Below are 16467 nucleotides of genomic sequence, written 5' to 3'. Positions count from 1 at the left end.
CAGTATATTTTGTTTATTTTATATTGGTATATTTTATATCAGTATATTTTATTTATTTAATTTTTAAATTATGGTAAAATATGCATCATATTGACCATTTTAACCATTTTAAAGTATGCAATTTTAGACTGAGCACTGTGGCTCATGCCTATAATCCCAGTACTTTGGGAAGTCAAGGTGGGAGGATTGCTTGGGTCCAGGAGTTTGAGACCAGCCTGGGCAACATAGCAACGGTTATGCTCTCAATATTCTCTTTCCCTATTATTATTATTATGTTGAGTTGGAGTCTAGCTCTGTTGCACAGTCTGGAGTATAGTGGCGTGATTTCTGCTTACTGCAACCTCTGCCTCCTGGGTTCAAGTGATTCTCCTGCCTCAGCCTCCTGAGTAGCTGGGATTACAGGTGCCCGCCACCATACCTGGTCTTTTATAAAAATATAAAAAAATTTTTTATATATTTTTAGTAGTTGTTTAGGGTTTCGCCATACTGTTGAGGCTGGTCTCGAACTCCTGACCTCAGGAGATCCGTCCGCCTCAGCCTCCCAAAGTGCTGGGATTACAGGCATAAGCCATCACTCCCGGCCCTTTCCCTATTTCTGAACTCGTCCTTTTGCCTGTGCAACTCTGGGACACGCTGACCTTACAGTGTTCTGCTGTGTAGGATGGAAGCTGTGGGCCATTTCTGAAGTCGGTGCTGGTTTCCAGATAAACTTGGTGGGGGTTGGGGGAAACAAGGCCAGAGGAAGAAGCAGCCTGAGGCTGGCGGGCTGGGTCTTGGTGGGGGAAACTGCTCGAGCAGGAGAGGACCTGGCCCTTGGGGCACTTTCAGATGCCAGAGTCGCCTTTAGGGTCTTCTGCGTACTGGTCTGCCAGTGGCCTTTGTGAGTGCCTACCTTCTGAGATCACACCTCCTCACATGACCATGACCTGCAGCCTGCCTTCCTCTCCAAGCGTGATCTCTTACTTCTCTCTTCTCCTTGCTCTCTGTGCTTCTAAATGCCCCGGGTTTCTCCCACCCTTAAGCCTTTGCTCATGTTAGAGAACCATTCCATTTCCATTCTTCTTCTTGGCTACCTGTCCTTTGTCCTGCAGACCTTGCCTCCTCCAGGGAACCTGGTCCTACCCTCTTGCCCCTGCCCTCCTCAGTGTTCCCCCAGGGACCTGGCTGACCTTAGTTAACATATTTAGTACACACAGAGTACTTGTCTGCTGAGAAGCCTGGGAGCCACCTCAAGGCAGGGACCGCATGGTATATCTGTGCCTCCAGGCCCAGCCTAGTGTGGGGCACAGAGGTAAAGGCAGGGTATGCTTAGAGATGATGGATGAAGAGATGAAAGAGCTCGTGGTGGGAAGGTAGTTGGCTAACTGCGATGGTTTTCTGCTGCCTACAGTGAAAGATGGATATCACATTCTTCTAGGTCTCCAACAATGGCTGGTGGGCTGTTTGCTGTGAGTAAGAAATATTTTGAATATCTGGGGTCTTACGATACAGGAATGGAAGTTTGGGGAGGAGAAAACCTCGAATTCTCCTTTAGGGTAAGTATTCCAGTCTTCTCTTTGGACATGTTCTTAACTTATTCTCTCTTTGGGAACCATGATATTTGCTGTGAGACCCACCCTGGTGGACTTTTCTCCCTATTGGGAGTTTATCTGATTCTGAAAGATGATGACATGCATATCCTATAAACATGCTTTCCTTCTTTTTTCAGCTTTTTTAAAAGTGTGCTTTTGCTAGATTTGAGGCCAGAAAGGGCCTTGCAAGTAGTTCTCTCAGTCTATGGAGAGGAGGAAATGAGACCAGGAGAGAGGTGATGTGCTCAGGGTTAGGTTCTTCCCGATCCTGTCTTCTGGAGCCTTTATTTCATTAATTCCTTATGAAGTGGCCTCTTTATTTAGCACAGTGGCTTTCACACTTTGACACATGTAAGAATTCATTTATTTTTTTGGGAACAGAGTCTTGCTTTGTTATTGAGGCTGGAGCTTGGTGGCATGATCTCGGCTCACTACAACCTCCACCTCCCAGGTTCAAGCGATTCTCCTGCCTCAGCCTCCTGAGTAGCTGGGATTACAGGCACACACCACCACACCTGGCTACTTTTTGTATTTTCAGTAAAGACAGGGTTTCGCCATGTTGGCCAGGCTGGTCCCGGACTCCCGACCTCAGGTGATCCACCTGCCTTGGCCTTCTGAAGTGCTAGGATTACAGGTATGAGCCACTACGCCCAGTCAGCACATGTAAGAATTGCTGGGGAAACTTGTTAGAAAGGCAGATTGGCAAGCACAATCTAGAAAGTCAGATTTGATAGCTTTAGGGTGGGACCAAAATTCTGCTTTTTGTAAAAGGCCTACCTACCAGTGCTACTGTACATGGCCCTTGGAAACCATTGGAGAACTCCTAGCATTTCAGTACCTTTTCCAGTTAATGAAGTCTTCCATTTTAAAGCAGCAAAACTTTGTGTAAATGTTTGTGCTTTTCAGTGGAAAATTAAGATTTTTCATAATATTTTATATGGTGTCCCGCCCTCATAAAAACTGTGAATAAACAAGAATTTGGCCTTCTACCGAGGACTCACGCCCTCCATAATAAGTACCAGATGCTGCGCTTGGTTGTCCCATCTTTGGGAAAATGAGATATTCAAGGCCATCAGTCCCAGTGTGAGATGGGCCCAGATGCCTTGACCTGTTTAGTCTTTGCGTGTGCTTTTAATGGTCTCTCTGCCTCTTCCCTAGGTGTCAGGCTGCTCTACCTGTTTCTAGAAGCTCTTCCTTTCCCCCTTCCAAACCTCTCTTCTTCCTTGCTGCTTTCCTATCTTCTGTGGCTAGGAGATCAGGTAATCAAGCCTGTGTTTTCTGTAACGAGTAAGCGGGTTGCCAGCGAGGTCTCTGTGGATGCTCCTGTGAGTCAAGTGCATGAGCTTTAGTGCATGGACTTTGGGGTCTTGGCTCCCATAGCTTATTTGTTTTGGGGGCTGCTTTCTTGCTGTTTGCCCACATTCTGTGTCATGAGTGTGTTGGGTAGGTGGCCTCCTGCCCGATGGAGGCTGAGCATCTTGGCAGCATCCATCATGCATTGTGTGTGCCTGGCCTCCTTGCTGCAGATCTATGGACCCGCAGCTCATCCCCTGCTCATCACCTGGCCTCTCCTTTTTGCAGATCTGGCAGTGTGGTGGGACTCTGGAAACACATCCGTGTTCCCACGTTGGCCATGTTTTCCCCAAGCAAGCTCCCTACTCCCGCAACAAGGCTCTGGCCAACAGTGTCCGTGCAGCTGAAGTGTGGATGGATGAATTTAAAGAGCTCTACTACCATCGCAACCCCCGTGCCCGCTTGGTGAGTTCCTTGGCCCACCTGTACTATATCTGGCTCCATCTGAACAACAGCAGCTAATCGTGGCTTCCCCAACAGAGTCTATCTGGTTCCAGAAATAGAGAATAAAGTGGGTACTCACATACAAGTATGCGGAGACTTTATTCCTCCATTTGTAATAGTTACGTGCAGTCAAATCTTGTTATTTGCAGCTGTTATATTCTGTAAAGACACCACAAACACTGATTTCGTGAAAACGGAGCCATCGCTGTTAGGGGAAATGCAGGGTTAGGTTCCTGCCAGACTTGGGCCACAACAGTTTTGTCAGCAGATCAATACTGAACCTTGTTTTCGGTGTGTTTCTGTTCAAAGGCACCTATTTAGCATATATCATTGCATCACTAACATCGCAGTCATGGCTAACAGCACGATAACGCATGTCTGAATGAAGCTTCCCTAGCACGTGTTATTTTCTCTTCATTACAATCTTCTTGCATGTAGGGACACTAGATAGCAGTTCAGCACTACGACTGGGGGACATTCTAGAATGGCCAGTGAAGTCACCATTACAAAGCAGAAAAAAGTGTGGTGCCCAATAGATGGCGACAAGGACATTGGTTTAAGGATGAGAGCTAAAACAAGAAGGCAGTCTGTCACCTTGTTCTGCATCACCTGGGAATGTGAGTGTCGGGCAACTCAAAACTTTTTGTCCACAAATGTGTGTGAAAATTAGAAAACACCACTAGTGTTGATTTGGGGGTTACAATTCAATTTAGTTATTTAATTATATTATATATACATATATAATATAAATATATATATAAATTGAATTATAGCAGGTAGGGAAATTCACAGATACAGAAGCAGTAAATAATGAGGATGGACTGAACCAATGTAGACAGTTGAGGACACCCGGTGTCACATGCCAGACATTGTCCATGTATGGTGGCTTACCTCTTTGTAGCCAGTAGTGTTGAGTCCACAAACCCAGGGTGCAAACTAAGGCACAGTTCTTTACCTTAAAGCTGTTGCTCAGGGACACACCCTCCTTATAAGCTAGGGGTCTGTTACCTCCCTCTAGAGGCTTCTTCTTAGCACCCTGGAAGCTTACTTTTTTAAAACAGGGAATCTGTTCTGCTTCCATTTCCATATGGAAGGACTACTGGAGAGTGGCCCAGGCCCCCGCTGCTACTCTTTCTCACCATATGTCATGACCATGGAAACCTCCCACCGCCAGCCTAACAGATGCCTTTCTTCCTCCCCTCTCAGAGGCCTTGCTGGCCCCATCTCTCTGAATGATGGTGAAGGTGTGCCTGCAGTGGCTGAAGTTTCAGCTCTGTTGGCTTGCTCCCCCGGGTCCCAGCCACACACTGTAGTGACACAGGCCCAACCACCCACTGCACTGAGCCTGTTGGAGGCTGAGGCTCAGCCCAGCCCAGACTGTGTTCTTCCTCAAAGTGATTTATCTCAGGGAATTGTTATCTGCCCCAGATCTTTGTTCTGCCTCTACCTCAGAGACCACTGTGGATGAGGGATCTGCCTCTTGCTTCCCAGACCTTGGGCTTCAGGCCCCAAAGCTGATAGGCGGTAGAGCTGTGCCTGGGGCCTGTACTCTGCAGTGCCTCTCTTACTCTGCTCTGCAGAGCCTGAGGGCTCTCAGCTGAACTCCCACTCAGCCCATGTCTGGCTCTGGGCTCCATGGTCATTTGCCTCTGTTTCCTCTGTCTCGCCCAGTACCATGGAGTAGAAGCAGTTGCTCTTTCCTGATGCACAGTTTGGAACCCATAGTTCCCTTTTCCTGAGGGTTCCCAGAGAATATGTTAGGGAGGCCCTGAATGCACCCTTAGGCTGCATGCCCAAGTATTACATGGTTACTTGGTTGAAAGTGGGGGCACAGTGGCTCTCATCAGTGAAAGAACTTCTGCGAAATAGCAGAAATCCAAAATCTTATTCAAACATTTACTTATTATTACCATTTTGTTCAATATTTAACTTGTCAGTTTTTAATTGTTTAACGTGACAGTGCAGGTATGGTAACATCTCTGCACTCAGCATTTTTCTCGTGGCTGTGCATTTGCCATGCTCAATAGAGGCTTGCTTTATCATTCGAAAGTTCTCAGTCATTGTTTTGTCCATAAAACCAAACTTCCACAAATATTTCTTATTGCAGCATTTTGCTCTTATCATCATAAGTAAATGTTGATACTTCAGTATGTTGAGAACATAATTACATCTAGAATATTTACCTGTGTTTGCAAGTGGATATTCAGATGTTAGTAGTAAATCAGGAAGTCATGGCATATGTCACAGTGAAACTGACGCTTCCCTGGTTGGGTGTCAGGATGACCTCTGATCAAGCCATGGGTCACAGGTCCAGGATCCATAGATGCCAGTGCAGCCCCAGGGCTTGGCTCCTTCACTCCATCAGCAGGCGGGTTGTCCTCTACCCTCCTGCATCTGGTCACGCCTCCCGCCAACAGAGCACCTGGGAATGGAATTGTCTGTGTGACAGCCTCTCATACTGGAAGCTGGAATTAGGCGTGAGGCTGTTTTCTATCATATTTACGTGGACTATCATCTTTACATTTCCGTTATGTTTACAGGCTCTGCACAGGGCCTGGCATACAACGAATGCTCTGTCAAAGCTGGCTGGTAGTTAGTGAGAGAGCGTTGGTAACTTTGAGAGGAAGCACTAGGACCCGTGGGATCTCACTGTTTTGTTGTTTTCTCAGGAACCTTTTGGGGACGTGACAGAGAGGAAGCAGCTCCGGGCCAAGCTCCAGTGTAAGGACTTCAAGTGGTTCTTGGAGACTGTGTATCCAGAACTGCATGTGCCTGAAGACAGGCCTGGCTTCTTTGGCATGGTGAGTGAGGGTGGTGGGCCCACGGCAGGCAGGGAGTTCCCTGGGTCTGATCTACAAATTCTGGGCAAGAAAGGCTACTTCATGGGGATCACTGGCTTCCTCCCCTCCCACCCGCCTGCCCGTACCCCCGCCCCCCCACCACCTTTTTATCCACGGCTCTTTCTCCCTGTGAGTTTCTGGGCCTTGGGTGCAGAATGTCAGAGCTGGAAGCTATCTCAAAGTTGACAACTATATGCCTCCCATTTTGTAGATAAGGAAACAGGCTTATCTGGTGTTTCCATGTCCTAGTTTTTACTAACACCTTATCACATTACTCCTAATCTTGGTGGCTGGACTAGTTAATAATTCCAAGTTTGGGAGTGTACAGAGGCAATAGTGGGTATAGGGGAGTCAATGCTAGTATTTCAGAAAACCTAAAAGGAATGTTTTTGGGATGAGACCAGATAAAATGTGCAGTGTCTTTTGCTTTTGCTAGGAATTACACCAGCTTAGGGAGATCTCCTCTGCTGTGATGTGTTGATCAGGAGTGCTGGTGTTCCATTCTGGAAGTCACTGATAAATACAAAGCAGGATATTCATGTTACATTCTATTTTCATTATGAAAATATTCAAACATATAGAAATGCAGAGAGAATGATATAGTGAATACCATCCCTGAGATTCTAGAATTTTCAAGATCCTGCCTCTCTTGCTTTCTCTCTCCTCTACTTCACCTCCCTGTGTTTCTGTTTTTAAGCAAATCCCAGGCAGTGTGTCATTTCTCAACTCTGCATTTTAGTATGCATTTTCATAACATTTGGACATTATCTTACAAAACTGTAGAAATGAGCAGTAATTTCTTGTTATCATTTAATGTCCAGTTCTGATTCCTAGTCCCCTAACTTTTCCAGTTTCTCTTTGAGTGGCAGCTAATTCGAATTCAGATCCAAACAAGGTCCACACGTTGCATGTGGTGGTGGTGTCTTGTCTCTTAAATCTCTTTTAATCTAAGACAGTCCTCTTCCTTTTTTTGGTTAATCTTTAACATGGTGGAAAAATGAGATCAGTTACCTGTGGAGTGTCTCACTCTTGCAATTACTAATTCTTCCTTTGTGGCGTGATTAGGTTGTGCCTCTCTCCTCCATATTTCTTGAAGATGGAAGTGAGTTCTAAAGGTTTGATTAGAGTCAGGATCCACCTTTTTGCAAGAACACTTTGTGGGTGATGTTTTGTGTTCACGTTGTCATATCAGGAGCACAGGAAGTATGGTATATTGGGACTTGTGCAGCAGTAAGGCTGCCACTAATGAGAAAGGAAGAGAGAGGAGCTTTCAGGTCATGAAGGGTTCATCTCTCTGGTCCTCAGGCTTATCAACTTAAAATAGGGGTAAAGACTCTTGCCTACAGAACAAGGAAGCACTTTTAAAGCTAGAAGGTGCTGCACAGGAAAGACTCTTACCTTTGTGTCTAGCTGTTGAAACAGGCTCTCCTCTCATGCCAGGTACCCTTCCCAAACCTAGCGTGGCATCTGTTAGTGTGTGCAAATCTGGACTGAAATGCCAACTTTATGTTTTATTTAGCTCCAGAACAAAGGACTAAAAGATTACTGCTTTGACTATAACCCTCCCGATGAAAACCAGATTGTGGGACACCAGGTCATTCTGTACCTCTGTCATGGGATGGGCCAGAATCAGGTAGGTATGAGCCTCAGAAGAGGAGAAAACTGTGTGTTTTGTTAAAAAAATTAAACACTTGAGTTTTTTCTTGTAAAAGTAATGTTTGAGAAATATAAACAGTGGAAGCCTGGAGTGAATGACTGGACTCAGAGAGACTACCGTTAAAATGTGTTTTCTTCCCATCATTTTTTACACATAACACATAAGGATTGTGTGCTATAAATATTATCATAATGTCTCTGATTTATGTTCCATTATTTCCATTCCCTGCATCATACTTTTCTTATGTTATTAGATATTTTTGAGAATATCATTCCTAGTGGCCTCTTGCTATTTCATTGTGTGCCTGCATTGCTGTTTAGTTTACTGGCTCTCTGCCTCCCTGTCTTTGCAATTGTAAATAACCCTGCCTCTAACACCTTGGATCAGACAGAAGGAAGGATAAAATAACAGCTCTGCATTTCAGATGATTTCCTTAGAATTAATTGTTAAGTGGAATATAGGTTTAATGCATAGGGCCACTTTGCAAGGTGGTGTTTAGCTGGGGGCCCGGGTGTATCTGTCTGGGTGAAGGGCTGCACTTCAGTCTGGGCAGAGGAGGCTCAGTCCTGGGGGAGTCTGAAGACCAGAACAGGACCCCCAGCCCTGGAAAGCCGATGGCAGGGCCCTTGGAGGATGTAGGAATGGAGAGAAGTGTTGGTTCTGGGCCTCCAAAGCTTTACCGTACTAAGGAGTTATCAGACACCAGGAAACAAAGGGATGGAGATTCAGACTTTTTTTCCAATCTGGATTCACCCCAGTGCTACTTGAATATGAAGCCTCCTGATGGTCAACAGTGAACTTTCATAATTCAGACCCCTGCAACCTTAAGTCATTTAGGTTTTCAACACTGTTTAGAACAGCCTTCCTCAAAGCTGATGTACCTGAGTGCTACCGTCAGCATCATCTGGGAGCTTGGAAATGCACATTCTCAGGCTGATCCCAACCCTGCTGAATCCCAGACTCTTATTTTAAGTAGCTTTTCAGGAGATATGGTTTGAGAAGCCCTGCTTTGTCCACCCCAAGAATACCTACCTGTGTCAGATTTTTGGAAGGGGCCAGTGGGGTGGGTGGGTGTCTTGTCAAAGATGCAGAAAATGCAGCTTCCTAGGCCCCTTATTCCCTCTCTGGGATGGGGCCAGCAATCAGCATTTTTAACAGGCACTGTAGGTAGTTCCTAGGTATACTTGGGCAGGAAAACCATTGCCTGGGAAGAACCACATCTTCCTGTTAGTGATCATGTTGCCTGCTTGTGCACAGCACTTTACATTTTCTAGGAACTGTTGTATCCATTATACTCGGGGTTTGTGGGGAGAGACTAAGGAAAAGGAGAGGAAGTAGCTAGTCAAGGTCACAGAGCGCCTCCAAGACCTAGTGGTGGGATGAGTCCATTTCCTTTCCTCCCAGCCCACAACAACATGGCATTCAGCACTGCGGGCAGGAGGTGACGTGCACCAGCCCTGTCTGACTATATAGCAGTCCAGGCAGACGTGGGAAGGGCCGTTTCCTCCACACTTGGGAAGCACTGCAGTAGGGGTCCACTGAGGGCTGCGGGATGCAGAGGAGCCCATCACACAGGCTCGTGTTGGGGGTGAGGCGGGTGCATGACCCCACCCACACTCTTGTGATCCCAGGTTCTTGTCCAGCGATCTTTCCTCTTGCCATGTCAGTGGAATATGTTGTGTTACATGTTGGCTGCCCCATTTTTAGTTTTTCGAGTACACATCCCAGAAAGAAATACGCTATAACACCCACCAGCCAGAGGGCTGCATTGCTGTGGAAGCTGGAATGGATATCCTTACCATGCATCTCTGCAAAGAAACTGCCCCAGAGAATCAGAAGTTCATCTTGCAGGAGGTAGGTGAACTCTCTCCTTCTTACCTGCTGACAGTCCCTGGGCTGTAAGGGAGAGTGTGAGAGTCAGACATTCTCTCTGGCATAGTGCTGGTGAGGATCAGGATGTGGTCACACTCATACAGGTGCTCTGGAAGACCTGAAACATCAGTCCCAGTGAGCCTAGGGGGTGGTGTTGGCAGGAGAGGTGGAGTCCCTGGCACACGGTGTCAGTGGCACCGCCTTCCTTCCTCATCGTCCAATCCCTTTCAGTCTTTTCCAGTTCCCTTGTACCCCAATGAGCTGCAGGCATTAAGATGGAAACAGCTCTCACAAATGCATTCAGAGATGGAAAGGGCTTTAAACGAGTGAGCCAAATAGCCCAAGTGTAAGGGTGTTAGCCAAAGTGTTAGATACAAGTATAAGCCACTCCACCTCTCTAAGCCTTGTTTTTCCCAGCTCTAAAATAGGTACAGTAGGCTGGGTGCAGTGGCTCACATCTGTAATCCCAGCACTTTGGGAGGCTGAGGCAGGCAGATCACCTGAGGCCAGGAGTTTGAGACCAGCCTGACCAACAAATAGCCAGGTGTGGTGGCACACTCCTCTAGTCCCATCTACTTGCTTGGGAGGCTGAAGCAGGAGAATCACTTAAATCCAGAGATGGAGGTTGCAGTGAGCTGCAATCAGGCCACTGCACTGTAGCCTGGGAGATAGCGAGATCTATCTCAAAAAAAAAAAAAAAAGTAGGTACAATAATAGCAGCCTATTTCGTGAGGATTAGACGCATAGCCAGAAATGTTCTTTGAAAACTCTAAAGCTTAATAGATATTAGTTGTTACTTGTGGTATTATAACCAAGAGAACACCTCTGATGGTGTAGGCACCCCAGATAGTCATTGTTGATTTGACACTGAGGGTGCTGGCCCCGCCACACTTGCAGTCAGCCCATGTCAGGACCTGTAAATCAGTCATATCCTTTGACTTACTAAAAAGCATGTGAGGGAATAAATCCAAAGAAAATCATTCAAAAGAAGAAAATTCATTCTTTTTGATCTCCCTGGGAAGCTTTCCCTCCCAATATACTGCTTATAAATGAGTTTATTCTACACTTTGTGTGTGTGTGTGTGTGTGTGTGTGTGTGTCTTTTTGTTTTTTCCTTTTTGTGGAGACAAGGTCTCACTCTACTGCCCAGGCAGGTCTCAAACTCCTGAGCTCAAGCTATCCTCCCACCTCTGTCTCCCTAAGGGCTGGGATTACAGGTGTGAGCCACAGCGCCTGGCATAAATGGGTTTATTCTAAAGATGATTAAAAATTGGAATATGTTTTCCTACAGAAAAATGTTATCACTAGCAATGACATTTGCAGGCTGCCCGGAAAAGCCAGACTCCATAGTGTTAGCTATTGGGTATAGGAAAATAAGAAGGAAAAGCACTTCTGCACACCCAAGAAGTCTTCGATCTTCTTGCATGTCCTCCTCTTACCATCTTTCTCCCAACCGTAAGCCATCGTCAGCCCTCAAGGAATGGCAAGGAACGCTAGAAACAATAAAATTGGTTTGACATATCCAAAGTGTTATCTTAAATTTCAATGATCATTTAAGGAAAAGGAAGTTTGTTTAGGAAGCTGTGAAGAAGGATACTTAATTGGATTATTTACCTTTCTTCAGGACACGTAATACTTTGATTCATAAGTGAAAAGGTTACAGCTTGATTTATTATATTTCATCAGTCATGCCCTAAATATATATATATGTAAAACAAGTATATATTGACTAGAAACATATTTGAATTCTGAAGGAAATATACCCAATTGTATTGACTGGACCATAATAGAAAGCTTGTTTTTAGTTCTTAGGGCTGGATCTTTTTTTTTGAGACAGAGTCTTGCTCTGTCACCCAGGCTGGAGTGCAGTGGTGCAGTCTTGGCTCACTGTAACCTCTACCTCCTGGGTTCAAGTGATTCTCCTGCCTCAGCCTCCTGAGTAGCTGGGACTACAGGTGCCCATCACCACGCCCGGCTAATTTTTTGTATTTTTAGCAGAGACAGGGTTTCACCATGTTGGCCAGGTTGGTCTAGAACTCCTGCTCTCAAGTGATCTGCCTGCCTCGGCCTCCCAAAGTGCTGGGATTGCAGGCATGAGCCACTGTGCCCAGACTTGTATTTTCTTATGTAGACCTAAAAACCTCTGAAATGTCATTTCTTGGATTCTACAAAACATGAGTTTGGATTTTTTGGAATGAAAACACAAGTTCCATTTAGTAATATAAAGTAGCACATCACAAAGGCTTTTCACCAAAGTTATGCTATTCACTCTGCCTGTTTGCTGCTCAGCCATGATTAAGTGCATTGCTTATAACAGAGAGGGAGAGGGAAAAGATAAACACCAGGCCTGAGAGACAGACTTGGCTGAGATAACTGAGCAAGGGCTGGCAGAAAGGAGAGAAGAAGGAAGTCATTAAAGAAGACCATCGTCTTTGGGGTTTGGAGATTAGCACAGGGCATAGAACCCACTGCCTCTCACCCTGATGTGTAACAGGTGAGGAGCTCAGGCCATGTGACTGGCTCCCTCACCCAGCTGGTCTGTGGCTGAGCTGCGACTACAGCCAGGTTTCCACACTCTCTGTTTAAATGTCTAAGAGAAAGAGATTACCCTGCATGGAATGAGTTGACCTAAGAGGAGTGAAAGAGATAAAGGATCTTTGTTTCTGATTTCCCTGAAGAAAGGGAAATGCAGTAAGGAGCTGTAGGGTCTGACACATGCCCAGAGCAGCCAGCAGGTGGCACCATCAGCCCTGTGAGAGTCAAGCAGGGCACAGCGTGTACAAGCCTGGTCCTCCCTTCCCTGGGACAGTCCTGAGTTGTTGGTTAACACGGAAGACACTTACCCTTCAATAAATATTTCTAAAATAATAGAAATCAGACCCTGAGCTCTTTAGAACACATTTTTAGGGAAAAGAGACTTTTCTGATGACCTGCCTGTCATTCTGTATGTTATCTTTTGTAGGATGGTTCTTTGTTTCACGAACAGTCCCAGAAATGTGTCCAGGCTGTGAGGAGGGAGTCAAGTGACAGTTTCGTCCCACTCTTACGAGACTGTACCAGCTCAGATCATCAGAAATGGTTCTTCAAGGAGCGCATGTTTTGAAGCCTCATGTATCAAGGGGCCCATCGAAGGAGACTGTGGACCCAGAACTCTGCCCAACAAAGACTTTAGCTAAGCAGTGACCGGAGCCCACTAAAAACTAGCCTGCTTTGCTTTGAGGAGGAAATCATTTTGCTGTTTGTGAAAGTATTGTTGGATTTAGTAAAAATGTGAATAAGCTTTGTACTTATTTTGAAAACTTTTAAAATGTTCCAAAATACCGTATTTTCAAAGGGTAATCATCAAATGTTAACCCTTGGTATTTAGAAAATTAAAACCTTGTAATATTTTTCTATCAAGATGTACATTTTACACATGCCTTTTATTCTCATTAGCAAAACAGGTCAAGATTTTATTTTGGTATTTACAAGAATTCCCAGGTCTGAAGATATCTGCATGGGTGGAAATTAGGCTCCTGCAACGTACCTTGCATTAACTGATAATACCCCAACTGTGAGGTTAGAGTTTTCCCAGTACAGAGAGACTGACACTAGGAACATTATATCAATTTCTTCAGCTCATTGAGATCTTCTAGATGTATTTAATAAAGAATGCTTTTTGGTAGCAACTGTGTTGCTACCACAGTTAATACTCCATAAATGTTCATGTCAGCCAAAGAGGACTAACCAAAGCTGAAATCTCAAAGAACAGTGTGCTTTACTAAGCTAAGTAAACTTGAGAGCGAAATTCTAACAATGCCTCACTGTAGTGTGGCTGGTTGCTTTTATTAACGACCACTATGACTTTAAAACATGTTTACATCGTTTTTAATTTTTATCATACAGTAGTGTCAGGGAGAAATGTAATGTTCTATATGAAATGCCTTTTTCAAGTTTGTTCATGAATAACATTTGGTAAAAATCAGCGTTAGAGTTTGTGCTGCTGCAACTGCTGTGAAAATTTCTCTGAGTAATTCTGATTTGTGAATGATCCCAGGTGAACCCTGAGATTTTGTCTACCTGATTAAATCGATATGAATGATTAAAAGGATGTGAGAACACTGACTGCAGATCTTTGTTTTTGTACTGTAAACCAAAAATAAAATTCTAGGGCTGGGCTCAGTGGCTCACGCCTGATCCCAGCACTTTGGGAGGCCGAGGTGGGCAGATCACTTGAGGTCAAGGAGTTCGAAACCAGCCTGGTCAACATAGCAAAACCCCGTCTCTACTAAAAATACAAAAATTAGCTCACATGGTGGTGTGCGCCTATAATCCCAGCTACTCCGGAGGCTGAGGCAGGAGGATCGCTTGAACCCAGGAGATGGAGGTTGCAGTGAGTCGAGATCATACCACTGCACTCCAGCCTGGGCGACAGAGCTAGACTCTATCTCAAAAAATAAAAAATAAAATTCTAGGCTCCCCCATTTGACTGAATGGACCCCTCTCTCCGCCAAGAAGCATCCCAAAGAAACTGAAAAACTAGTTTACTAGGCCATGATGAGAAGGGGGCAGTATCTAGACTAGCCTCATAATCCTCTCCTTCCTTTAGAGGGGAGAGACTTTCACATTAAACAGACATTCACATTCAAACAGATCTCTTAAGATGGACCAAACAGACTCTTTGTAGCAATAAATACCAAATTCCAACCTGACTCTGGTATATCACATGACAGATCATGGGCCCTGAAGGAAATCCAAGTATTTTCCCCAAAATATATTTCTTTTTTTTTTTTTTTTTTTTTTTTTTTTTTTTTTTTATTGCATTTTAGGTTTTGGGGTACATGTGAAAAACATGCAAGGTTGATGCTTAGGTGCATACGTGGCAGTGTGATTTGCTGCCTTCCTCCCCTTCACCCATATCTGGCATTTCTCCCCATGCTATCCCTCCCCAATTCCCCACCCCCCCGCTGTCCCCCCCACTCCCCCACAACAGACCCCCATGTATAGTGCTCCCCTCCCTGTGTCCATGTGTTCTCCTTGTTCAACACCCGCCTATGAGTGAGAACATGTGGTGTTTGATTTTGTGTTCTTGTGTCAGTTTGCTGAGAATGATGGTTTCCAGGTTCATCCATGTCCCTACAAAGGACGCGAACTCCTCGTTTTTAATGGCTGCATAATATTCCATGGTGTATATGTGCCACATTTTTCCTGTCCAGTCTATCATCGATGGGCATTTGGGCTGGTTCCAGGTCTTTGCTATTGTAAACTGTGCTGCTATGAACATTCGTGTGCATGTGTCCTTATAGTAGAACGATTTATAATCCTTTGGATATATGCCCAGTAATGGGATTGCTGGGTCAAATGGAATTTCTATTTCTAGGTCCTTGAGGAATCGCCACACTGTTTTCCACAATGGTTGAACTAATTTACACTCCCACCAACAGTGTAAAAGTGTTCCTATTTCTCCACATCCTCTCCAGCATCTGTTGTCTCCAGATTTTTTAATGATTGCCATTCTAACTGGTGTGAGGTGGTATCTCAATGTAGTTTTGATTTGCATTTCTCTAATGGCCAGTGATGATGAGCATTTTTTCATATGCTTGTTGGCCTCATGTATGTCTTCTTTTGTAAAGTATCTGTTCATGTCCTTTGCCCACTTTTGAATGGGCTTGTTTGTTTTTTTCTTGTAAATCTTTTTTAGCTCGTTGTAAATTCTGGATATCAGCCCTTTGTCAGATGGGTAGGCTGCAAAAATTTTTTCCCATTCTGTTGGTTGCCGATTCACTCTATTGACTGTTTCTTTTGCTGTGCAGAAGCTGTGGAGTTTGATTAGGTCCCATTTGTCTATTTCGGCTTTTGTTGCCAATGCTTTTGGTGTTTTGGTCATGAAGTCCTTGCCTACGCCTATGTCCTGAATGGTTTTGCCTAGGTTTCCTTCTAGTGTTTTTATGGTGCTAGGTCTTATGTTTAAGTCTTTAATCCATCTGGAGTCAATTTTAGTGTAAGGTGTCAGGAAGGGGTCCAGTTTCTGCTTTCTGCATATGGCTAGCCAGTTTTCCCAACACCACTTATTGAACAGGGAATCCTTTCCCCATTGCTTGTTTTTATCAGGTTTGTCAAAGATCAGGTGGTTGTAGATATGTTGTGTTGCCTCCGACGCCTCTGTTCTGTTCCATTGGTCTATATCTCTGTTTTGGTACCAGTACCATGCTGTTTTGATTACTGTAGCCTTGTAGTAGAGTTTGATGTCTGGTAGTGTGATGCCTCCTGCTTTGTTCTTTTTGCTTAGAATTGACTTAGCTATGCGGGCTCTCTTTTGGTTCCATATGAAGTTTAAGGTGGTTTTTTCCAGTTCTGTGAAGAAGGTCATTGGTAGCTTGATGGGGATAGCGTTGAATCTGTAAATTACTTTGGGCAGTATGGCCATTTTCACGATATTAATTCTTCCTAACCATGAACATGGAATGTTTCTCCATCTGTTTGTGTCCTCTCTTATTTCGTTGAGCAGTGATTTGTAGTTCTCCTTGAAGAGGTCCTTTACATTCCTTGTTAGTTGTATTCCTAGGTATTTTATTCTCTTTGTAGCAATTGTGAATGGCAGTTTGTTCTTGATTTGGCTCTCTTTAAGTCTGTTATTGGTGTATAGGAACGCTTGTGATTTTTGCACATTGATTTTGTATCCTGAGACTTTGCTGAAGTTGCTTATCAGTTTCAGGAGCTTTTGGGCTGAGATGAGGGGGTCTTCTAGATAT

At 44.6% G+C, this 16467-nt stretch overlaps 1 protein-coding gene across 2 annotated transcripts in view; it reads left to right on the top strand.

Annotated features, from left to right (window-relative positions):
* GALNT12 (polypeptide N-acetylgalactosaminyltransferase 12) overlaps positions 1 to 13840 on the top strand; it is a 34543-nt gene extending 20703 nt beyond the window's left edge. For both annotated transcript variants that reach the window (XM_064379625.1, XM_064379626.1), the window contains exons 5-10: positions 1418 to 1535; positions 3153 to 3329; positions 6038 to 6169; positions 7728 to 7841; positions 9573 to 9719; positions 12699 to 13840. In XM_064379625.1, the coding sequence (XP_064235695.1) occupies positions 1418 to 1535; positions 3153 to 3329; positions 6038 to 6169; positions 7728 to 7841; positions 9573 to 9719; positions 12699 to 12839 (829 nt within the window). In that variant the 3' untranslated portion in view covers positions 12840 to 13840. The remainder of the gene's footprint in view (positions 1 to 1417; positions 1536 to 3152; positions 3330 to 6037; positions 6170 to 7727; positions 7842 to 9572; positions 9720 to 12698) is intronic.
* The last annotated feature ends 2627 nt before the right edge of the window (positions 13841 to 16467 follow it).

Source organism: Aotus nancymaae, unplaced genomic scaffold, assembly GCF_030222135.1.
Source record: "Aotus nancymaae isolate 86718 unplaced genomic scaffold, 86718_ANA_hifiasm-v0.15.2.pri h1tg000003l, whole genome shotgun sequence".
NCBI lineage: Eukaryota > Metazoa > Chordata > Mammalia > Primates > Aotidae > Aotus > Aotus nancymaae.
The sequence above is the reverse complement of the archived record's forward strand: the minus strand, read 5'-3'. Positions and strand labels throughout refer to the sequence as shown.